Source organism: Dendropsophus ebraccatus, chromosome 3, assembly GCF_027789765.1.
Source record: "Dendropsophus ebraccatus isolate aDenEbr1 chromosome 3, aDenEbr1.pat, whole genome shotgun sequence".
Taxonomy (NCBI): Eukaryota; Metazoa; Chordata; class Amphibia; order Anura; family Hylidae; genus Dendropsophus; species Dendropsophus ebraccatus.
Window position 1 is genome coordinate 87,751,793 of NC_091456.1, and position 25,184 is coordinate 87,776,976.

At 39.1% G+C, this 25,184-nt stretch overlaps 1 protein-coding gene across 4 annotated transcripts in view; it reads right to left on the minus strand.

Annotated features, from left to right (window-relative positions):
• The window catches only part of PALM2AKAP2 (PALM2 and AKAP2 fusion), a 249,477-nt gene that overhangs the window by 119,593 nt on the left and 104,700 nt on the right, over positions 1 to 25,184 (minus strand). For 3 of the 4 annotated variants that reach the window (XM_069962178.1, XM_069962177.1, XM_069962179.1), the window contains exon 7: positions 21,037 to 21,738. The exons of the other annotated variant lie outside the window; for it this stretch is intronic. In XM_069962178.1, the coding sequence (XP_069818279.1) occupies positions 21,037 to 21,738 (702 nt within the window). The remainder of the gene's footprint in view (positions 1 to 21,036; positions 21,739 to 25,184) is intronic. 4 annotated transcript variants of the gene reach the window in all.

A 25,184-nucleotide genomic window follows, 5' to 3' on the forward strand; every position in this document is an offset into this window, starting at 1 on the left:
GGGACAGCGGGGGGGCAACATAAGGAAGCTATCTATAAGGAGGGGCGACAGAGAGGAGGGCCATATACTAAAATGGGATCACATAGAGTCAGCCTACCCACTAAATGTGGGTGTAAAGGGGCCAATACAGATGTGCAGTTGGTAGAGATGAGGATGGTGACAGAGTGTGGAGCCTAATATGTCTGTCTGGCAGATTCTGTGGATTCGTGGCCCGGAGAAGTTCTCATAATGGCCCAGGGCAGATGGAAAAGAAAATGAAAAGGGAAGAACTCCGATCAGAGAAGACGTCTCCTGTAAGTCACCTGATGTAACTGTACTGTAATTTATATGGTGTACAGAACCTGTGTAGAGCTGAGTGTGTTGATGGCATAGTGGTCGATCGAGAGGGGGTGGGGCGGGGGGGCCCCAATCAAAAGTTTGCTATGGGGCCCAGCCATTTCTAGTTACGCCCCTGCATACAGGTTATGTTTCCACTAAAGAAGCAGGCCAGCATTTATCATGAAAAGGCGACTGTCTATTGATAATGACAGACAGAAATAATGGATTATGATCAAGCAATAGACAGCTTTTCCCCATAAAATCCCATAGTAGGAACATAGCTGCAGTGTCCCAGAGCCACTGGCACATATGTAGGTTGATACTGTTGGTATGCTGTAGGATGAAGGTAACAGTTTGCGCTAATAGATGTCACTGTCTTTATTGCACTACTTGGTTATTACAGAGTGAATGTGTCTAAAGTCATGTATTTTCTGTGTATGCCACTGTATGTTCCACTGACTGAGAGCCAATCCCTAAGCTGGGTGTCTCAAATTAGTTCCTTCTCTGCTCCTGTGAGCTATCATCTGTTACAATCTGTGTCTCCTGATGCCACCTCCTACCTTATCAGATAGCTCCCTGAGGGTATATGTGAGGTAGAGCAGGGTTTTTTTTTTTTTGGGGGGGGGGAGTGTTTTCCAGAGAGAGAGAGAGAGAGAGAGAGAGACAGACAGAAAGTAAGAGAGAGAGAGAGAGTACCTGCTGAGAAGTACATTCCAGGGCCTGGCCTGGAGACCAGGACCCATTTGTGGGGACATTATGTTCAGAGACTATTTCTATTTCTTCAGCACCTCAATCCTAGCCATGTCAGGCAAGTATATCTTGCAGTGAGGCAGTAAAATGGGAATCCTATCCATACTGGGGGGATATCTTCTCTACTCATCCTGATAACTCAACATGATTAAAGACAGCATTTAGGTAAAAGCAAGAAAAGCTGATAACTCTTTTAAGTCTAATTCAAGTATATTCTAAGTCTATTTATATATACCTGCACACATCAGTGATTTATCAAGTCTCCAATATTCTACAGTATACCTATGTGTGGAAGAAATTTATCTATTCCAAGTATTTTAAGTATTCCAAGCACCCAACTTCAATGGATCTCAGTCAGTGTCTTCTAACTGTATTGCACTTTATACAAAAGAGTGTTCTAACGTGTACTGTGCCTTTAATTTGTTACAAGTAAAGTTGCACCTGTTTAAGTACTTGCTGTAGTTCCTCACACTTTACCTGCACCTACACCAACTTTTAACAGGTGTGTGTATGGGCCCCAAGGGCACATACCACTCAGGTAAAGTGACACAAGCTGAGAAGGTACGCTACCACCTGCCCTAGCTAACACCACTTGGCTACCCTAGATTACCGCATTGCCATATATTCAGAGCTCATGTAGCCACTATGTGACCCAATGATCTGGGACCTAACTTGGATTTGGCCTAATTCTCATTAACATTAGATGGTAAAAACATATTCAAGTGCGCACATCATTTTAGGTGCTGCCATGTTATAAAACTATAGGGATGCACTAGTCAGAGAGTCTGACTTTATGACTTTATCTCCTAGTAACATTGAGTTTAAGTGGTCACTACTATTGTAAAAGCAGAAGATAATCTTCCTTAGCCTTCTTTTATACTATCATCAGAACTTGCATTTTGATGGATATGTTTACTACTAAAAAAAAATTGGGCTGGTTTATCATGTTTTTCCGGCAGCAAATTGTTGGGGTTTCGTTTATTGGGTTTAGTTTTCCGATATATTATTAAGCAAACCACTATTTTTTTATGGGTTTTCTATTCTAAAAGCCAGCCACTTTTACAGTGGCGGGATGGTCGGGTTGTAGTTTTGCCCTGTGAAAAACTTTCAAGATTTGTTAAGGGCATGCGCCACATTAATGAAATAGATGCAAAAAAACCAGACACAAACAGCAGCATAATGTCTTAAAATTGATGCATTGTTAGGAAATGAGGCCCAATGTGTGTTAACCTGTGATGTGTTTTGTGAATAATGATGTCATAATACCAGAATTTTAAGTTTTATACTGATACCAACTTTTTTATTTTAATATTCAATACCAATTCAATAATAAAGTTTTTATAAAAAACTACGGCAATAGAAATATAATGCCCCCCCAGACAGCAGATATAATGCCCCCCCCCCCCCCCCCCCGACTGTTTTTACATTGTTAACCGTGTAATAAATCTGACATGTTATGTATATTCTTCAGGCCCGCACCATTACAGTGATACCAAGTCATAGACCTTTTTTTATTTTACTACTTTTTTTAAAATAAATGTACTTAAAATTGCCCTACTTTGACTCCTATAACTTTTTCATCTTTCAGACTGTAGGGCTGTGATGTGAGGGATCATTTTTTGCGTCATGATATTTAGTTTCGGTGATGTGACCAAAAATCTAGAAAAATTTGGCTTTTTTTGCCCTTACGCTGTTTACAGTGCAAGATCAGAAATGTGATAATTTTTTAGTTCAGGCAATAACACTTCAGCTATCACGGTCCGATACAATGGACACATCCATCACCTGTCACCATCATCGGGGACTGTGCCTGGGGGCACTGGATATACACTGTGACCCCTTTCCTGTCTGCCCTGGAGGGTGACTCGGATTTTGGCCATCAGAGTAATTCGCAGACTACAGTCCCCCATAGCCAGAGCAAGGCCGATCTCTCGGTCACCACTACATCACTGATGCCTGCACCAGCAGGGTTGTGACAGTCCAGGTCTGCCTCCCCCACCTCATAGGCGTGCTGGATACTGCCATGTAGTGGCCACATCTAATCCTCGTCTCTCTTTACATCCAGCCTTCACCTTGGTTCTTCTCTCCTGGACTGCCTCCTGCTCTTTTCATCTATTCATTGCTTTAGCAGACCCTATTAGCAGAGAGACACCACCAGGGACAGGCAGTCATTAGCAGCGGGGGTCTGCTACCCAAAGTAGCTGACCCCCGCAGCATATGAAGCAGCTCAGGAAGGATTAAATGCCACTAACAGCATCTACACAATGATCACTCTGTGCCGGCTATTTGAAGTTAGCGCCTCTGGGGGTGGGGCGGTCAACAAGGTGAAAGCAGTGAGAAAGAGCTGCTGGAGGCTCCAAATTACTTTCTATGTTGAGGACCGGAGCATTTTCAGAACATTTTGCAAAGTCCTAGAAAAAAAAAATGAAGCCACCCTTACCTGATGCCTAAAGGCAACTCACCCTGGCACAGGTGAAGAGCAGTACAGGACATGTAGTATCACACTATAACGTAGGGAGGCGCTACTAGACAGCCAATCACTGCATGCAATTCACTAATATTGGGGCTTTACCAGTAAAGTGGACACTTTTATTGGTCGATCATCTAGTTATTCACATGTGCTGCAGATCCTAACTGTCTTAGGCTAGGTTCACACTGCGTTTTTGCAATCCGTTTTTTTCGTCCATTTTTTGCAAAAAAAGGATGAAAAACGGATAAAAAACATGCATTTTTGTGCCTGTGTTTTGATCCGTTTTTCCATTGACCTCCATTGTAAAAAAAATGGATCAAAAAGCATCTGTTTTTTTTAACGGACACAAAAGTAGTGTCAGCTATGTTTTTGTGTCTGTGAAAAAAAAAAACAGATCCGTTTTGATCCTTTTTTTTTTTACAATGGAAGTCAATGAAAAAACGGATCAAAACAGATGCACACAAATGCATCTGTTTTTTTCATCCATTTTTTTAAAACAACGGATGAAAAAATGTATTTAAAAAACGCAGTGTGAAATTAGCCTTAGGCAATGTAGGTTGACTTTGGTCTCAAGTTACGATGGTCCAGAAAGTAACATTGTATGTTAAAAATATTGTAGCCTGAGGCCATTGTAAGCTGAGGGATCACTTGTACATTCACATGTACAGGATCTACAACCAATTTGATGCTGCAGATATCAATGAATTGAACTTGTGCAGCTTCAAATCTACAGCAGATCCTGTACATGTTAATGTACCCTAGAACTTATAGTATTTTTACCAATAATTATATAGAAACAAGTATAAGATGTCACTCACACAATGCCCAGGCATGCATAACTAGATTACTGTACAGTACATACACTGAACTTGCTCATTAAATGTTATTCTACTTTCTCCCACACCAGTTAGTCATCCTTACAAGGCTTCACCCTCCTACATGCCTATATGCCATGACCTTTGATTTCTATAACCACCATTCTTACCCACAATCCTCCACATGTTCTCTACTTGAATTCTTTGCCATAAATATCTGCTATGTTATCAAAGTCTCATGCAATGAATCCTCCTGAGCAACTGCAAGCTACACAAGGCTGAATTTCATTTTCTTATTTGAGCACATAAAACAGTGCAGTAAATAAAAAGAACACAATTCCAGTGGTTGCCGCACTTTTAGGGTAACTTCACACGTACCGTATCACTGTCGATTTGATGGTGCGGATGTGCAGCAGATTTGATCTAAACAACTGAACACAGCATAAATTCTGCACCATCAAGTCTGCTGCAGATCTGCTATAGATCCTGTACGTGTGAATGCACTCTTAGGGGGACATGTATTAAGGTGCGTATCGGCGGAAAGTGACGATTTGTGTATTATTTTATTCGCAAATGGCCGATTTGCGAATAAAATATTCGCATATCGGCACTTTCCGTCGGGTACACCGGGGGGCGGGGTGGGGGTGTGAAGGGGGCGGAGCGGGACGTGCGGACCCTGAGACCGCGCTATTTATCTTTTGCTCTGGCAAAAGATACGCCGAAAACCTACTCCACCTTTCAGGTGGCGTAGGTTTTCTGCCGTGCGCACCGACGTGCACGGGATTTGTGTAGAGGCAGTCCTCCTCTACATAAATCTCCGTAGCGCCGGAGATGCGGGGACATTTTTAAGTCCGGCGTAAAAAATGTCGGACTTAATAAATGTCCCCCTTAGTCTATGTTCACACATGGTAAAGAAATATGAAATACGGTCAATTACAGCCACCAGTCTATATGGTGTGTGCACTGTAAAACAATTTACCATTGGCTTCAATGGAGTGAATTATTACATTGAAAAATTTTATCTCAAAATTTACGCTGAGTGAACGTAGCCTAAGGGGATTTTCCAGACTAATATGATTGATGGCTGATCAGTTGTTCAGCACCTGCAATACACAGGGGCAAATTTACTAAAGATGTGCCCCTGGTGTATGCCACAGAGAAGGCGCAGATTGTGGCCTTCTCTATGGCGTGTGCCTGCTGTAACCCCTGCTCACCTAACTGGAGGGAAGGGGCGGAGCAGCAAGGTGAGGTGGAGGCATGGGCTCCTCCCATCCTTAATTTATCAGTTACATCGAGAAACAGGCGTAAACCAGGCATTTATTTACTCCTGAGCAGGTGTAAAGTTTTGTGCAATTCCTGTGCAAAGTGCAGGTCCAGCTGAGTTCACCAAGTGTGAAGGGTAAGTGTTGCGGTGAAACTGGACTAAGGGCACATTGACTGGGCAAATATATAGCCTTCTGTTAAGTGATTGCACTTGCATATTGACCATCTGAGGGTTTCAATAGCGATACGGAGTATGTTTTATTTGTCTCCTCTGTTTACAAATAATAACATGCAGCAATTTCATGTATTCTATGCCCAGTGCCCATTATTATATTTTGTAAATTGTTTATCTATATGTATGACATAGGATTTAATGTGTAGTTACAATTTACTTCCACTCACTCCACTATTACACCAACAGATTATCTGACAGATTGTTTTGAGCCAAAGCCAGGAACGGACTATAAACAGAGAACAGGTAATAAAGGAAAGACTGAGATTTCTACTCTTTCCAAATCCATTCCTGGCTTTGGCTTAAAAAAATCTGTCAGATAAATCTGTTGTAATAGCGCCTCTAGGGGGTCTGTATACTACTTTACCTCCTTATTCTGTGTTTTTTAATATATCTTGATTTGTGAATTTAATAAAGTGATACAGGAGCCAGAAGCATCCATCTCTGCAAGCTAAGTTCTTTTATATTGCTATTTCTGAGCGAGTTTTGGAGCGTGCGAGTTTTTAATCTGAACTGTGTTTTTGTCTCAAGTGTGGGACTTTAATATTCTGGGGCTTTAGATTCGGGGAGTTTTAGAGAAAAACAAATTGTTTATTTGTTTGCTTTAAACAAATTATTTGTTTGCTTTTGTTTGTTTTTTTTAATTTATACTTTATATCCCCATAAAAATGAGCTCCATATTTGACAATGCAGTTCAATGTACATCTTGTGCGATTTATGCAATCCTTGATCAACCGATCGAGGGTGCGTACCAATGTGGGAGATGTGTGCATGTTGCTAGTTTGGAAGCCCAGATCCTGGATCTAAATGAGCAGCTGCAAAGATTGAGATGCATTGGCAAACTGGAAAGGGGTCTGCTGCTCACTGAGCAAGTGCTCCAAGGGGTAGATGGGGGAGAGGGTGATAGCATGGAGGTGCAGGAGGAAGAGGCAGCTAGTTGGGTCACAGTTAGAAAACGGGGTAGAGGGAAGAGTGTGAGGGAGGCTAATCCTAATCTGGCACACCCCAACAAGTTTGCCAAATTGGCGGATGAGGGGGATGTTGATTCAGGGGCGGCATTGCTGCAGCAGGACACTGCCTCTGAAAGCCAGGGGGGTGTCTGCTCCAGTAAGGTGGGAAATAGGAGTTCAGGGCAGGTACTGGTAGAGGGGGACCAATTATTAGGAGGACAGACAGGGCAATCTGCTACAAAGACCAGGATCGTCAAACGGTGTGTTGCCTACCTGGCAACAATGATAAAGTTAGAGGTAGGTGGCGGGTCCTTAAAAACGATTTCAGGGACTTACTGTAGGTAGGAAGCTTAAAACTAGGACCTCCGAGGTGATATTCTCCGAAATATTACCTGTACCACGAGCCACACCTGAGAGACAGATGGACATTAGGGAGGTAAATAAGTGGCTCAAGAGCTGGTGTAGGGTAGAGGGGTTTGGGTTCATGGAGAACTGGGAGTAGATGGAGAGCTGGGCCTAGATTATGGAACTGGGGGTGGAGCGGCGGGAGGGGATAGAACAGTCACTAGTGACAAGAGGAAAGGGAATATGGACAAACATATTAAATGTATGTATACAAATGCTCGAAGCCTCACTAATAAAGCTGAGGAATTAGAACTCATAATGGTGGAAGAGAAATATGATATAGTGGGGATAAGCGAGACATGGCTGGACGAGACCTATGACTGGGCCGTTAATATCCAGGGTTATAGTCTATTCAGAAATTACCGTAAAAATAAGAAAGGGGGAGGGTCTGTCTATATGTTAAATCCTGCCTTAAGACCATTCTGCGGGAGGATATAAGTGATGATAATGTGGAGTCTCTTTGGGTAGAAATAAGGGGAGGGACGAGAAATAATAAAATTCTTATAGGAGTGAGTTATAAATCTCCAAGTATAGTGGAATAATCCGAATATCTTCTTATAAGACAAATAGACACGGCAGCAAAGCAGGGGGAAGTCATTATTATGGGGGACTTTAACTACCCAAATATAAACTAGAAAACAGAAACCTGCAGCTCCAGCAAGGGAAGCGGGTTTTTGGAAATAGTAAAAGATAATTACCTTTCCCAACTAGTACAGGAACCAACAAGAGGGGGGGGCACTCCTGGACCTGATCTTAACCAATAGGCCAGACAGAATATCAAAAATAACATAGTAAGTTTTCAATTATCCTTCAATAAAATGATTTGTAGAGGGGCATTATATTTCAGGAAGGCTAATTTCCAAAAACTAAGAGAGGACCTTGGGGACATAGACTGGGACAATGCCTTCAGAAATAAAAGTACACAAGAGAAATGGGACATATTTAAGGGGATCCTGGGTAAATCGTGTGAACGACACATACCATATGGGAATAAAAGTAGTAGAAATAAGAGAAATCCAATGTGGTTAACTTCAGCTGTAAGGGGTGCAATAAATGATAAGAAACAAGCATTCAGACTACTAAAACAAGAAGGTAGTGGGGAAACATAGAGCAACTATAGACATAAGAATAGAATGTGTAAAAAACAAATAAAAGAAGCAAAATGTTCTTTACCTATATAAATAACAAAAGACTTAAAACCGAAAATGTTGGTCCCCTCAAAAATAATCTAGGAGTAATGGTGGAGGGGGAAGAGAAAAAGGCCAATCTACTAAATACATTCTTCTCTACTGTATTCACAGAGGAGAATCCCATAACAGACGACATGACTAGGGATAATGTAAATCCTCCCATAAATCTCACCTGCCTAACACAACAAGAAGTGGGGAGACGCCTTAAAAACATTAAAATCCATAAGTCACCGGGCCCAGAAGGTATCTATCCTAGAGTTTTGCAAGAATTGAACACTGTGTTAGACAGACCCTTATTCCTAATATTTAAAGATTCTGTAATGACAGGGATTGTTCCACAGGACTGGTGCATAGCTAATGTGGTACCAATATTCAAGAGTCAAAGAGTGATCCTGGAAACTACAGGCCCGTAAGTCTAACATCTATAGTAGGTAAAGTATTTGAGGGTTTTGTAAGAGATGCTATACTGGAGTATCTTAATGAAAATAATCTTTTGATGCAGCATCAGCATGGATTTATGAGGGATCGATCCTGCCAGACTAATCTGATCGACTTTTATGAAGAGGTGAGTTATAGGCTGGACCTGGGGGAGGCTGTGGATGTTGTGTATCTGAACTTTTCAAAGGCATTCAATACTGTGCTGCATGAAAGGTTAGTCTACAAAATGAGGATGCCGGGACTCTGGGAAAACGTATGCAAATGGGTAAGTAACTGGTTGTGTGACAGAAAACAGAGGGTGATCATTCATGGAACATATTCAGATTGGGTTTTAGTTACTAGTGGGGTACCTCAGGGGTCAGTATTGGGTCCACTTCTTTTTAATATTTTTTTTATTAATGATCTTGTAGAGGGGCTACAGAGTAGAATCTCCATTTTTGCAGATGATACAAACTAGGTAGAGTAATCAGCACAGAGGATGATAATATCATATTACAGAGGGATTTGGAGAAGCTGGAGGCTTGGGCGGTGAAATGCCAAATGAAGTTTAAAGTGGATAAATGTAAGGTTATGCATTTGGGCCGTAAAAATGAGAAGTACAGTTATGTGCTAAATAATAAAACACTGGGTAAAACTACTTCCGAAAAGGACCTGGGAGTATTGGTGGACAGTAAACTCCACTTTAGTGATCACTGCCAGGCAGCAGCTGCCAAGACTAATAAAATAATGGAATGCATCAAAAGAGGTATAGATGCTAAGAATGAGAACATAGTTTTGCCTCTTTATAAATCACTTGTCAGACCACATATGGAATACTGTGTACAGTTTTGGGCACCGGTATATAAGAAGGACACAGCTGAACTGGAGCAGGTGCAGAGGAGGGCAACAAAGGTCATTAAGGGAATGGGTGGGTTACAGTACCAGGACAGGTTATCAAGCTTGGGGTTATTTACACTAGAAAAAATACGTCTTAGGGGCGATCTGATCACAATGTACAAATATATGAATGGACAGTACAGAGGTCTTTGTAGTGATCTTTTTACTCCTAGGTCTGTAACCATGACAAGGGATCATCCTCTACGTCTAGAGGAAAGAAGATTTCACCATCAGCATCGACACAGGTTCTTTAATATATGAGCGGTAAGACTGTGGAACTCTCTGCCACATGATGTTGTCATGGCAGATTCATTAAATACTGTAAGTTCAAGGGATGCTTTTCTTGAAAAATATAATATTACAAGTTATGGGCATTAGATTTCCGGTAATACGTTGATCCAGGGATTATTCTGGTCGCTATTGGAGTCGGGGGGAGTTTTCCCTGTGGTGGGGCTATTGTCGTCTGCCTCGTGGGGGTTTTTTCCTTCTCCTGGATCAACACAGTAGGGTTTCCCTAGATTGAACCTGATGAACTCTTCTTCTTTCAACCTTATTTACTATGTTACTATAAATGTGTTAACATCTTTTTCAGGATTATTTTGGGTGCATCCCTGATAGGGTTTATTGTATATAGGTTTAATAAGACTGAGTCCTGTGGGGTGAAAGGGTGGGGATTTATCTATGCATTTATATATGTATGTTAGTCTTAATTAACATCACCCACAGTGGGGCCTGAAGCAGTTAGTTCTGTTCGTTGCAGCTTAGCTCATTTCCACTTGAATGGTTGATGAGCGATCAGTGGCCTATACTAGGCATTACAGATGAGCACACCTGCAGCATGCAGCCTAAAGCCCCTATTACACGGGGGCTTTAGTTCATGTTGGCTGATCGTTGCCTTCTATTACACACGACAATTATCGGCCGTAACGGACGATATCAGCCAAATACGGCCGATGATCTTTCGTGTAATAGGGCCTTTGGGCCATGTTCACACACTATATTCTGGTATTAAACAATAGCTGTTGTTTGAGGGAGGAGCATGGTCACATGCTTGGCCATATTATGGACAGGATCGCAGTTCTGAACACCGGATAGGATATCAAAACAAGGGGGTAGGGCTTCCTAGAAGACCGCTGTACAGCGGGGGCACTTTTCAGTTCTTATATTATTATTAATATATTATTAGTATATGGCATACAGTTGCTGATACAGGAAGTTGCTACAAGTGGCTAAATTTCTGAAACATATAGCACGGCTGTCACTGTAATCTGCTCCAGAGTTTACCTGAGCAAATCTACTTTTAAAATCCACAAGTCCTCAACATGTGAATATACCCTTAAACCTTGCACAAGAGAAATTTAAACACTGTTTTTTTGTAAGTGGAGGTAACAACATATTTTTACACACTTCTTGTGCCAGGAAGAAGTGCGTGTCTATCAGTTTTGCAAAATATGGACTGTCACTTACCTCTGCTTTCATTACTCCTCAAACACTTGTATGGTCCCTTAGCTGCTGATGTCAGACTACTTGCCTGATATGTTATTATGTACATTAGACAACACCCTTCTCACCATGGACATTAGAAATTCATTTAAGGGGAAACTGTCAGCAGGTTAGAAGAATCTAACCTGCTGATATGTCCCTATAGCGCACAGGGTGCTGAGGATGATGATAAATTTCTTATCTTGTTCTAATTCGGTATTTTGGTGCACTGGAAGTGGAGCTACCACCCTTAGTGCACCAATCTGCCCTGGCCGACGCACCCTCCTAATGAATATCAGCAGAGCGGACTATCGGGGTAGATTGGTGCACTGAGGGCTGTAGTCCTGGCCTCAATGCAACAAAACACCTAATTAGCATAGGGAATAAACTGCTACTATCATGAAAACGGTGCTGAGGATGAAGGTCAGAGACTTACCTTCATCCTTAGTGCCCATGCATATAGAGACATACAAGCAGGTTAGATACTTCCAACCTGCTAATAGTTTTTCATTAACATTTTGCCTATAGTGCTTCTATAACAAATGCCTCTGCTTACGTGAAATATGTAATAAATGACCCTTTACTATAGTAGTGGGTTCTCGATTCTGTATAAAGTTAATATATCTACAGGATTAATACAATTTAGCTAGTTTTTGGTACCATATAGTACTGTAGATCTCATAAAACCACAGCTCACCATTCTGTTGTTTGTTTCACTGAACTTTGAGAAAATGTTTCGTGACACTTGGTAATTCTATGAAAATTTCTATTTAAAATGTCTGTGCAAAATTATGGATATCATTTTTACAGTATAAACAATATAGACTAAAAAACTGACAATAAGGAAAGGTAATACAATAATATGTGTGTTTGCAGGAGAAAGATAGGAATCATTCACTTATCTGTAGTGCCAAACAGCCAAAAAGTTATTGTGTTAGTAGCAAAGTCAGGAGGTAAAAATAGGTTTGTGTGATAGAAGATTCATGGCAGTTACGGTATATGGTGTGTGAAAAAGAGAAGAAAAGCAGAAAAGAGACAATAGCAGTGAAAAGCAAGTTTATTTCCTATAATACTATACAGAGAAAATAGATAAGCCACAACTACAGCACATCGTGCTGTCGGCAGTTTTTTTTTTTTACATGTGGATTTAATAAAGAAGAAAATTTTCAAAATAATTACTTAATAGTACAAATGACATCAGATATCAGATACTCCAGCAGGTTCAGTATGTAAAATAACAGGATAGCACTCCACTAGTGTACATACATGTAGTCAACACGGATTAAATGCCTCTGTATACAATTCTCACTCACAGCGTACAATCACTACACAGCAGTGATAAGTCACACAACATTGTCTTTGGCCTCAAAAAAAAAGAAAAGAAAATATAACCATGCTTCAGCTCCTTTAAAAGAGGTTACAAGGGTTTACATCCATAATGTAAATTATGTGCTGCATAGAAAACTATAGCCCTCTTCAGTTCAATTTTTGGTATATTGTCCTCTATTACTTCATGTATTTTAGTTTTCTATGGTTAAAAGTTGTATATTTCTTAACAATGTATTTTATTACAATCTCTTTAATTGAGTTTATATAGGCTGTTATATGTTGTGTGTTCTCACTTGGAAATATTGAATAAAGCTTAAATAGTTACTGTCACTTAAAAAAAAAAATTTTTAGAAGTGAAAAATTTTGATCTGTTTGGATCTACATATTCAAACCTACACCGATCACTGGGTAGGGTTAGGAGAGGCACACAGCTGAGTACTTCTCCCTCTGGCTCACTGCTCTACTCATCTCATTGTAGGAGTCTCGATCGGTGGGGTCTAAACACCCAGACCCCAGCCAATCAAAACTTGACATGTCTGCTTGGCAGGTCAAAAGTTTTTTTTTAAGGGGCAGGAACACTTTAAAGGCTAATGACACACATGAACGCAAATTTTTTTATTGATGTAATTTACTTATTTTGGTATACAAACATTTTCTGCTGTGTCCAGTTCAGAATGAAATTCATTCTATTCTATTGCACATTTTATATTATCAGGACCAATACCATCAGATTGAAGTTTTGCTGGCTCTTTAGCCTTTAGATGTAAACCTATGTGAGATGCGTGTTTCTAACAGTAAACAGGGAGCCTGACTGCATAGTTAAGTGCATCTTCTAAAATGTTTTTTTTCTTGGTTGCATTATTATGATAGGTGCAAAGGCACATGCTAAATGATAGAAGCCAAAAAGCATGGTGTGAGTCAAAGGAATATATAAATGATAGTGGTTTTCAAAGCAAAACTGGGACCTACTATAGAGGCAAGTCATGCCATTACAATCCCTAATATGGGACATTTTAGGATAGAAGGGAAGCAGAACCTTTTACCTTGGGGAGGGAAACACTGTGCAGGTTCACATGGCCCATGGCAAAGGGGGATGGAACCAACCTGAGATAACCTCATAGCAGCCTGCTTCCTCTAAGGAACACCTTTGGCAAGAATTAGTAAATTTAGGCTATGTTCACATAACGTCAAAAATAGAGAAAAGGCTGCCACTTTTGATATTTTAAAAACTTCCATTATTGCCGCGATTTAACTGATGCACACAATGTATTGAATAATGGATGTTATCACCACAGAAGTCAAAATAATGATCATGACAACTATTTTCGGACGTCTTTTGCAAACAGCAGACTTTTTTATTAGTTGTTCACACACAGTTTTTCTTTTGTCACTGTTCTTTCTCCATTTTTACTATTAAATTCAATGGACTTTTCAATTAAGCCGCACCCAAAGGCCAATCAGTAACTCCAAACTAGAATAATGTATCAACAGTCGTCATTGGGAAGGTTAGACAGCTAAATGACGTCTGGTAATTTAAACTCAAAATGACGGATGTAATTTTAAACAGAGCTGAAAAAATGTTGTGTGAACATAGCCTTATGTTCACTAAATAATTTAGCGCTGAACCTTAATGTTCACACGCTGGAATACAACGTCCGTAGTTTACTACAGCAGCTGTATTCAGCAGCAAACTACAGCCGCTGTATTACATGTTTCCCCAGGTGGAAAAAAGATAATGTTCCTGTGGCCGATATGGCAGTGTTGGCCGCAGGAACATTTCCCATTTGGACTGCGGGCACCTTTTGGTGTGCCCGCAATCCAATTAAACATTCAACACAATGTAAGGTATGTCCAGCAGCCGTACTTTACATTGCCTGCACAACTATTCTCTACCAATGCTGTTTGCCAAACTGCAGCTGTAGAAAATAGACTTGCTCATTATTTCCTGCGGCTGCAGTTTAACAACGGCCGTAATATATACTGTGTGCAGACACTATGACCATTGTTTATTTAACAAGAGACATTCTTTTCACTGAAAAGAACTGTTGTTCTTAATTAAATTACTACGTTGTGTGAACATAGCCTTAACCATAACTAAGAATCGCATTTGAGAAAAAGAATGAGGCTCTGTTCCCACAATGTCTTTTCTAGGTGGAAAAATGGCAGTTGATTGATAATGATGGCCGTTATTAATGATCAGGCTCATTATTTATGGCGGCCACCAGGCTATGTTCCTAAAAGGACGTTGGGGGAACATAGCCTGAAACAGCTCTGTAACTGGCAGTAAGATTGTATGGTCTGATACCGTCATAAGCGACCACCCAACTATATTATTGCCTTTAGACAATAGTATTGTAAAATCAGGATACTGTATGCAGGCAGGTATTTGATTGAGAAAGGCATTCTATGGCAATGAAATTAAGGGCAAAGTGTGATTTTTTTCAAAGTGCAGTTGTGAAAAGGTTCTACGTATTAAAATACAATATAAGAATACGGTTATAAGGCACAATGCATGCTATTTATTACAAGCAATGATGCACACTGTGATATGTATATCAGTTTACTTCTAGATAGGAAGACTCCTTTCCACAATGCATAACCACATATCTAAGAAGTAAAACATGGTTAGGGGAAATTGAGATGGGCTAGTGTAAAGGGCCACTGAAATATTCACAGCACTATTGCTCACTGCACTAGACTATCTGACAAAACTGTTAATAACTATATTGATCCAAAATGGGCCATTTTTACTCGCGGAAGGGGTAATACTTGCTTGTGTGACATATTGGTATTTCTGGTACCATATTTTATTCTTGTTAAAAAAAAAAAAAGGTAATTAGGTTTTAAGACTTCAGCATCATGTTACATCTGTGCTACCATTCAGTAAGGACTCGTACATTCATGTTGGTACATTTCAAGCGTTTTCCGCACCCCCCCAAAAAAAGATCTAAATAAATGTAACCTTATTTTGCACTTATCAAACATATCACTTCTCTCAGTAATAAAGTCCTTAGTATAATGCTCAGTTTTAGGGAAATGAGGCTTCAAAGAGAATGTTGTGCTTGTACAGACTTTGGAAAAAGGAAAAAACAGAAGAAGCAGTGAAAGATACAGGAAAAAAAAACAATGCTTGTATATATAGTATAAAATAGGTTGTAGTGAATATTTTTTCTCAGTTAAGTAACATCAAAAATCTAATACGCAAACATGTACCATAAATCATCCATACACAGATGTTAATAAGGGATATAGAAAAACTGGTCTAGACGGAAATATGTGTCAAAGTAAGTCAAAACTATCATATTTTAAAATTATGAGAAACATTTCCTCAAGTAAACAATTGTACTTCAAATGCAAATCAAGTATAGTCACCTCATATAACAAAATAGAAAAATATGCTGAACTCATAAACGGTGTATCAAAATATAATCAGAACATTTCTCAAAACCTAAGTCTCTATTTGTCTCTATCTGTATAATAAAGATGTGTTAGTTCATATTTGCCAGTTCTGGGGCCCACATACAGAAGAACAGCTGTGCTGCATTCTCCTGATAGTCGGGTTACTATGTCTGCCATTGTCTTCATAATAAAACCCCAATAAATAAAACAAAGCTGACTACTGTTGCTTCTATTTATTTTTTTGACTCATATGGTATGGTTACAGGGTATGTTAGATCGATGAGTATAGCATAGTGATAATAGTTATAGGATAAGTGTCAGGATGTAGTAATGCAACTTATCAACAGCTCCTTTTCATTGTGCTCCGGCTGTCAATGAAAATGACTTTGATTTGGTTAAACTGAAATCTAGGATATTTCTTAACACTTCTTAAGGCCATGTTCACACAACGTAAGTTCCGTACTAATCACGGCCATTGCAACAACGCCCGTGATTGGTACGGAAACTACGTTGTGCTGCAGGCTGAGGGAATCCCTAGCAGCACCGTAGAAAATTCACATTCGCTGAATGCAGAAAACCCCGACAGTGCATACTATGGAGCGAGTGGCTCCGGCCACACGCTCCATAGTGTGCAGTGGGGAGTTCTGATGCGGGCATACGGATGCGCCCGCATCAAAACTCTGCGGAGCAAAAGATCTTTTCTGAGACCGGCCATTCTGTTACCCGGAAGTAAAACATACAGTAAACATTTTGTAAGTCGTTAATCTGCGTATAACAAAAGCACAGCAACCAATTACTACTCAGCTTTCATTTTACTAGAGATTGTTAAGATATAAAAGCTGAGCTGTGATTTTTTTACACATATACTTTTTTGATATAAGTCTAGGCCTTAGAATTTTATAGTAACTCTTACAAAATGCTTACTATACGTATTGAAATATCAAGTGCCTGTTTTTACCAGTATCTGCTTATTACACTAAAAACGGGCAAAAAGCATATCTGCAAAAAAAATGACTTAGCATTGCACTTCTCTAGGTGCTCCCGCTGGTGTCAACGTGCCCATACAACTGTACCAGCTCTCAGCTAAACTCTTCTTATTACACACATACACATGTGTGCTTGGCTGAGGGTGCAGCAATGGAGGGGAGGAAAAATGCCCTGGCAGACATCTCTGCTGGTGGCCTATGTCCACAGAGAAAGGATCTGGCATGGTGAAATCATACATGCTCGATTCTGTACCCTAATGTCTGCTATCAGGGAAGAATCCGAATAAATTCTTAAAACAAAGTTACAAGTGACATTTAACAGGAAGTTTGGTATTAATGTTACATTAGTTCCTGACACTGGTTTTCCTAAAGGAGAAAGGGCACATTTGTTCACTTCAAACAAACAGAAGAGCCAAGTAAAAATATCAGAGTGGTACCAAACCGTATGACTAATTTACATTTATTTACTCAGGGTTTCCTTGCTAGATGCCAGATGTGACAACATAGGTCAAGAATGCTTAGTCTTCTATCTCAATGGCTTATTGTTTGTTGATCATATGAGTTAGTTAGTCTGCAATGTGCTCTTTTTATGATGCACTTTTGAGTCTGTTTAGTACAGCAAACATCAAAGCTCCGAGAACTACAGCTCAATTTATTGGGTGCATCGATAATAGCTATAAGTCACTTGTGAAGACTTTTGTCGGCCAAACCAATTCTGCCATCTATCTAGCGTGTATGCCCCCTCCCTGAACAACCACTGACAACAGATGATGATGACGATTTTCCATTACGCCTGACCCCTTTGTTCAGAGAGAGAGAAGCTGCAAGAGTGCTCTCGCTGCAGCATACCCCTACTCTCTAGAGAAGACAGGAATGCTTGACCGTGCTAAACGTTCCTGTGTATGGGTTAGGACAGGCAGTGGGTGGGAGAGATAACTGAAATCCCGATGATCGTTAAGCCCTCAGTAATTAGTGTATGGGGGTCCTGGCATACACTTACACATATGGGAGATCCAATCAAATAAGGATTTGGAAATATTTTCTGTCTACCTTGTGCAAAGCTTCTATCCTTCTTTGCGTCAAAAGGACATGCAGATTGTTCTCCCAAGTATGATCTGCAAGGGCCCTAAGCTCTACTGGCAAGTTCACCATTTTGGGTATGGAGACTCGGTGTTGTGGCTATGATTACAGGCAGATTTCTTTTCCCATCTAATGGTGATTTATACCAGAAGGTATTACTGAATATGCAGTGTAGGCAACAAGTAAAATATATTAATGGCCAAGGGGAGGATGGGGGTAAAAACTGCTAATTGTGTTCTGCCATTGTGAACAACACATTCAACAAAAGATGGTTATAAAGTGTAAAATATACTAAATAAATAAATAAACATAAATATATAGGGTTTTTTATGATTTTCCTATTCAGGAAGGAAACAAACTGTTGGCTTTACTGTTCTAATAAAAGCAAACTGGATGAATATTTAAAGCATGTTAAATAATTCATCAGTATTTATCTTCTGGGTGAGATATAGAAAGATGTTTTCTGTGCAAATGAGGCAGGTCTTAGATGTGTTTGATCAAACAGTGATAGGTAAAACAGTAAAATAACAGGGTGTCTTTTCAAGGTTGTTGTAAGAATAACTAAGGGAAAAAAACTACACCTGAAAAATCTTTACTTTCAAGGCATCCAACAAAACTGCCTACATCTTACAGTGAATAGTGAATTTCACTATGCAAGTAAGACTGTCAGGGGGCACAACTTCATTTATGATATCACTTGGTACCTCACTCTCCTACTGATGACACCAGCCATGGTGCACCTTGAACAGATTACTTGTAAGATGTCAGCCATTAAATTAATTAATTTGCAAACAGTGGTCGTTATTTGGTGCAGTCTATGAACTGCACCAAATGCAAGTTGTTTCCATAGACTTCAATGGGTATCAAATGACAGCCATTATTTTATTTAAAGACAGTGTCTGAACATGGCATAACAAAGACTATATTGGCATCTATTGGCAATAGAAAGTGGGGATCTGGTCTGAAGCTAAATATTAAAATATAATCTAAATAACTTTAAAACTCATATATCCCATATAAATGGTTAAAGCCTAATTTTTCTTGCAAAACCACTCTTATCCCCTTTCTATAGGTTTCAAAGTCTCCTTCTGTCTGCTATCACTGGTACCAATGACCACTCTATCTATACAAAGATGATATCTATGGTCATAATTAGCTATTCTGTGCAGCACCGAGTACTGTCCATGATACGGACAGGAAGCAGCAAGACGGTGGCCTGGCCCAGCATATGCTAAGAAAACATGGTCCACAGATACTGCATGCAAGAGTGGAAGAGTCTAATAGAACCTATGTACTTCATATATCACTGAAAAGTATATTGTGCTTTATAACATAAAAACCAAAATATTTTTGTATTCCTTTGTGACGGTTGTCTCTGAAATTTTAGGGAAGGCATGTACCAAGAGAATTCAAAGACATAACAGTTGACATTTTCCAAAACTCTTATTTACTGACGTTTATGGGAACATTTTTACAATAACTTTTAAAACTATTACCAACACCTCAGGTATTTTAGTTAATTTTAAATTAACCATTAGAAAAATTTAGAGTCCATGTAGATCTAATTTATATCCCTATACCGTCAAGACAGTTCTGTGAGCACCAGCTGCTTAATATCATGTGGTGTGTTAGTATATGTGCCAAAGTAAACTTATTCATAGACAATTAGTCTCAACAGCCCTTTGAGTCTGCCATGTATATGAATAACCATACATTATCAAATTTATGCAAACATATGACTATAGTGTCAGAAACCAAGCTTTGATAGCTTTAAAGAAATAATACGACATAAGACATAAATGATGATGCTTAAAAACCAAGTCAAAGAAAAAAACATAATTATGAAAGTATAGACAATGTGAAACATATATATAATTATATAAACCTGTCTCTCTCCATATTGGCATACTTTATGTTGTTTTAAGCAGAGGGGAGAAATTATAAAATTAAAAATAAGTAAACAAAAAAGTTACTATCGCTACCCAGTTGCTGCTGAAAAAAAAAAATCTTAATAAAGTACCTGTTAAAAGTTTTAGTGCATGTAAGAGACTAATAACAGCTCAGGTGGTTTGGCCCATTGGTGTTGCAGGTCTTACAAGGTTAATTAAACTATTATATTTGTACATGCAAGAACATTGTCCATAACTGGCGTACACTGTTCAATATTATAACGTATTAGAATTAAAGGGTAGAGCCACTTTTGCAACATTTTTTTATTGCCCAATTATTGTGTCTATAATAAAAAAAAATAACTAGTTTCCAATCTTGATTAAAAATCTTGAAAATTATAAAGAACAGCATTTTATTTGCTTCTTACATAATCAAGTAGTACAGTGGGCCATATGCCGTCCTTCTGAAATCACAGTAGCATTGAGTTAGTGTGCGACTTCAGCTACAATTTGCTCTCACTCTGTTATAGCATGAGGACACACTTTTTTTCACACTCATTTTATGCCTAGCTCTACTCACTTGCTGGGGGAGGTGTACATTTTTTCAACTTTTTGCAGGTGTAGGCAACTATAAATTCACCTATATGTGTCTGCAGAGGTGGACAGGTCCTTTAAGCAAACAATTATATCCAGTCTCAGTCTCAACCGCCATCCTATTCTCAAAAAAAAAAGTAATATACATACTGTGTTCTGTTCTACATGTAAAGAATAACTTTGATGAATAATCAATGTAAAACAAAACACAATATTGCATTACTCCCTTAACTTTCATTTTTATATCTGGTAGTATGTTTTATCTATATGTTCTCATGTGTTCATGTGCCATATATATCACTATATTAGGCTACATTTTGTGCCTTAGGTGTAACATAATTTCTAAACTATTGAACAGTTTTGGCTTCACATCTGTGTCTGTTTGTGTCTGTGTGTATCAGACTAAATCAGCTTCAATGCACTGTAGGTATCTACTCCAAGTTCACAGTATCGTACAGCTCACACAAAGGAAGGTGATACAAAGTTGGCAGTGTCTGTGCTGTTTAGACTAAAAGGAGAGGAATAATCACATGACAACACAGCATTTGCAGCGTGCTTTCTTATCTGTACCTGTTACTGGCTCTGTGACTAGACTCTCATCTTTTCCCTCAGGAGAGGAGGGCTCTGTGGTCTCAGTGAGAAGCTTGCCAGAGACCAGTTCTGCAGCATTGCCATCCATGGTAGAGACATCAGTAACCGTCTTCTCCCGCAATGACTTTTCATCATCTTCATCAATGAGAACAAGCTCGGCTTTTATGGTGTCATCATAGCCTAACACCTTTTTAGTCTCGTCTTCATCATCAATATTCTGGTAGCCCATGAAGATCATAGTCACTGGTTGTTCTAAAGTGGCATCAGCCCCATCCACTCCACTACTTCTTACTTGTTGCTGTCCAGGTTTTAAAGGAAGCCCTTTAGTTGACTTGTGAACCATTTCTAATTTTGCTTCTTTAAAATGCAATTGCTCCTTCAAGTTACTAGGGATTCCTTCTGTGATCAGAGTTCTCTCAGGTAAAAAGCCTTGCCCTGTTACTACGTTTGATTGTGCAGATTTGTGTATAAGTTCATCTACATCCCTTGTACTTAACTTATGGATGCCATTTTCTACCACCGCACCTGAATGGTGAAGCTCATACACTACTTTGTTACCATCATCATAGACTTTTACGCCTCTCTGTTGAACCACCTCTGGGTCAATTGCAGCTGTAGAGAGAATCTTGGTCTCTCCTGTCTTTCTGTCTTTCTCCACATTTATTTCCATGGCGTACAATGCTTAAACAGAAACAAGAAAGGAGGTGTATGTTACAACACATAAAGCAAGTGAATGGTTAATTGGCAAACATACACTGTAATGTGTGCACTTATACTACAACATCATTACATATAAAGCACAGTGTGTTAAGAGTCTGCTCGACAGCAAGGTTGTTAAACCCAATATTATTATATGTGAACACACATTGGACAGACACATTGATAGAAAATAACATATATCAACTGTGAATTGTTACATTTACAAGATCAAATGAGAAGCAATGTGATATTGCAACATGACATGGAACATTTTGTAGATTTTTGTGACATGCAACAACAGTTCATTGCAGATTTGTGACCGTATTGTAGCACTAGGGTCACACCTATAACAAGGCAAGTCAAAGCGACTTTGACTTAATACAAGAGACATTGTAATGGAAAGAACAGCATATATCTAGGTTGACTCGCTTAACTTCTGCAGTCTTCATTCATTCATACGGAGAAGAGCTTTAGCTCCGTGCACCAACCCTTAATGCATCCTTAATGTTTAGGATCTTTACAGACACAGACGCATCATGATGTTAAGCACATCTGACATCCATTGTATGAAGCAAAGGCATAGCATGAAGATTTTATAGAAATAACAAAAATTTAGACTATAAACGCTGGTCAGCAAATGAACAAAGCCTTGGAGGCTACAAAACATGAAAATAGAGTGCATTTCAGGACTAGAGACTGTGACAACGGAGGCAAAGACCTGTTTATAAATAAAAAACTGTCTTTGTTGCCCATATTAACCAATCACAGTGCAGCTTCTATTTTACCAGAGCAGCTTAAGAAATGAAAGCTGAGCTCTGATTGGTTGCTGTGAACAACAAAGACAGTTTTGATAAATCTGCCCCATTGTATCACAAAAGAACACTGTCACTAAATAATTCATGTTGTGTTTTGGTACAGTTTACTATCATCATTTACTATGCTTCCTTTCTAACACATGGCTGTTGAAGTCATCTGCCATCGGTCTGTTTGTCAAAGGCTGCAGAATGCTATGCTATAATATTACACCTATCTAAAGATATATTGTAACTCCATGAGACACATTTATCTAATAAAACACACCAGTCCAGTATGTATAAGTGTATGGAAGTAGAAAAATGGCAAAACACTTCTAAAAAATGTTCTAAAATACCTTTATAACATACCATGTAAGTGTATGTGCTATTGATTGCTGTTTAAAAGATGAATGTTTTAAGCAATATTTTTTTTCCCAAATAGTCCAAATATAAATCAGGTTTATAATTAAATGTTTTATTAAATATAATAATAGAAATGTTGGGATAACCCCTCAAAGGCAGAAAGAAGTAAACAACGGGATAGGCAAAAATCAGGACCTTTTTTCACGGATGAGAAAGGTCTTTTGATAAAGTTAGAAATAAATATTTTAATAGTATTTTTTTTCCTTTAAAATGAGAAAGGTCTTTTGATAAAGTTAGAAATAAATATTTTAATAGTAATTTTTTTCCTTTAAAATATCACCATACAAATGCAAAGCTATTAGCTCCACCTCTCTGGCAAAAGAGCCACATCAATCACATCCACCAAAGAGTGAGCACGCAGAGTCAAACCATGTGTATATACACTCACATGGCATACAGGACGTCATGTGGGCATGATCTACAGATGCTAAATATCAATGGAGAGGCCATCAAAATGGAATGGAAATCTCTTTTAAAAGTGTACCTAAAGTTTGGCTATCCATGGCTATGAACCACACCGTGATGGAAATGCATGCATGATCTCCATTGTGATCCATTCCATTTCGTCATGGTGTGGTTTGTAGTCATGGATAGCCTAACTTCTCAATGAAGAGATGAATTCACTTCTGATCAGGCAGTGGCCATACTGACAGGTACAGTACAGTTTAAGTACTGATTTGGGTAATACCGGACGGGAGCATGGATTTCAAACTCCTTATGGATGTTGGGGCCCCATGTACAACACGTGTATTGTTTCTTAGGAGAGAAGGAAAATGATTTCTCGATGATCATCAGCACATCACAAGAGCACTCCTTTTATACATTCACTGCCCTCTAATAACAAGACAACCCATTTAACTACTTTTTACCTCATGGATGGGACCTTCCTGTTCGTTGTCAGTTCCTTTATAAATTATTAGTTGTGACTGTGAAAATTAGGTCTATAACCCCTAGCAAAAATAATGAATCCCTACAGGTAGAGGTTTACCTCCCAGCTTTTTTACTTCATGTTAAATTTACAAATAAATCATGGATATAGCACAAGCAATAATGGTAAATGTGTTTTTTACATTATATTGGTTTGGAAATGCTAAACAAAAATGTAAATTTGCCAATTAGACGATACTGGAACATTTATCTGGTGCTGTTCTAAGAAAACAAATAAGGATGACACCTGAAGGAGACAATCATATTTCACCACTCCACCAGGGCCACTCCTCAACAGTTAATCCACTAGTCTACATAGTAATTTTGCACGTTTTCCTCATTCCATTAACAAAAAATAGGTTTGGCGATGATGAACCAAAGAGGGTTGCTATAGAGCAAAGAGTAGCAAAGCTTTCCTTAAAAAAAAAACTCATGGTAAATATTGTAAAAAATTAAGAAAAATACCACCATAAAGGTTTAAGAAAGCAGTATTACGTATGAATTGATTTTAATTTTTTCTTTGCTGCTGCTGCTGCTGATTGAAAGTTTTTTTCTCAACATTAAGGGGGACATATATCATCCGGCGTACTGTTTAATTTCGGCATAAAGTGCCGATATGTGAATGATGATTTTATGCGCAAATGCCCGATTTGCGAATAAAATATTCGCATATTGGCACTTTACGCCGGGTATGTCGGGGGGGCGGGGAGGGGGTGTGGAGGGGGCGGAACGGGGGGCGTGAACTCAGATCCCGCGCGATTTATCATGTTTTCGACTAAAAGATACGCCGAAAACCTACTCCTCCTTTCAGGTGGCGTAGGTTTTCGGCTGTGCGCACCGGCGCGCACGGGATTTATGTAGAGGCAGTCCGCCTCTACATAAATCTCCGTAGCGCCGGAGATGCGGGGACATTTATAAGTCTGGCGTAAAAAACGCCGGACTTAATAAATGTCCCCCTAAGTGATTTCACAATGTTCATCCATTAAATATTGTTTTATATCAAAATCTATGATTTGTGTGTTAAATTAAAAAAGATGAGTATACATCCACCAAATAGGGATGCTTTCATTTTTTAAAAGGGTTGTACTGAATGCTGTGGTCACTAAGGCAGGATGTAATGTCATTTGATTGACAGATGTAGACAAGAGGATATACTTTGGAGCAGAGGGGGTCTACAATCATGTTACATAGCATGTAGTATCTGTTATGTAAATCACAAGTTGTTTTACCACTAAATTAACACTTTCTATACAAGGTTCATGAAAGCAATGAATGTTTGCTTCC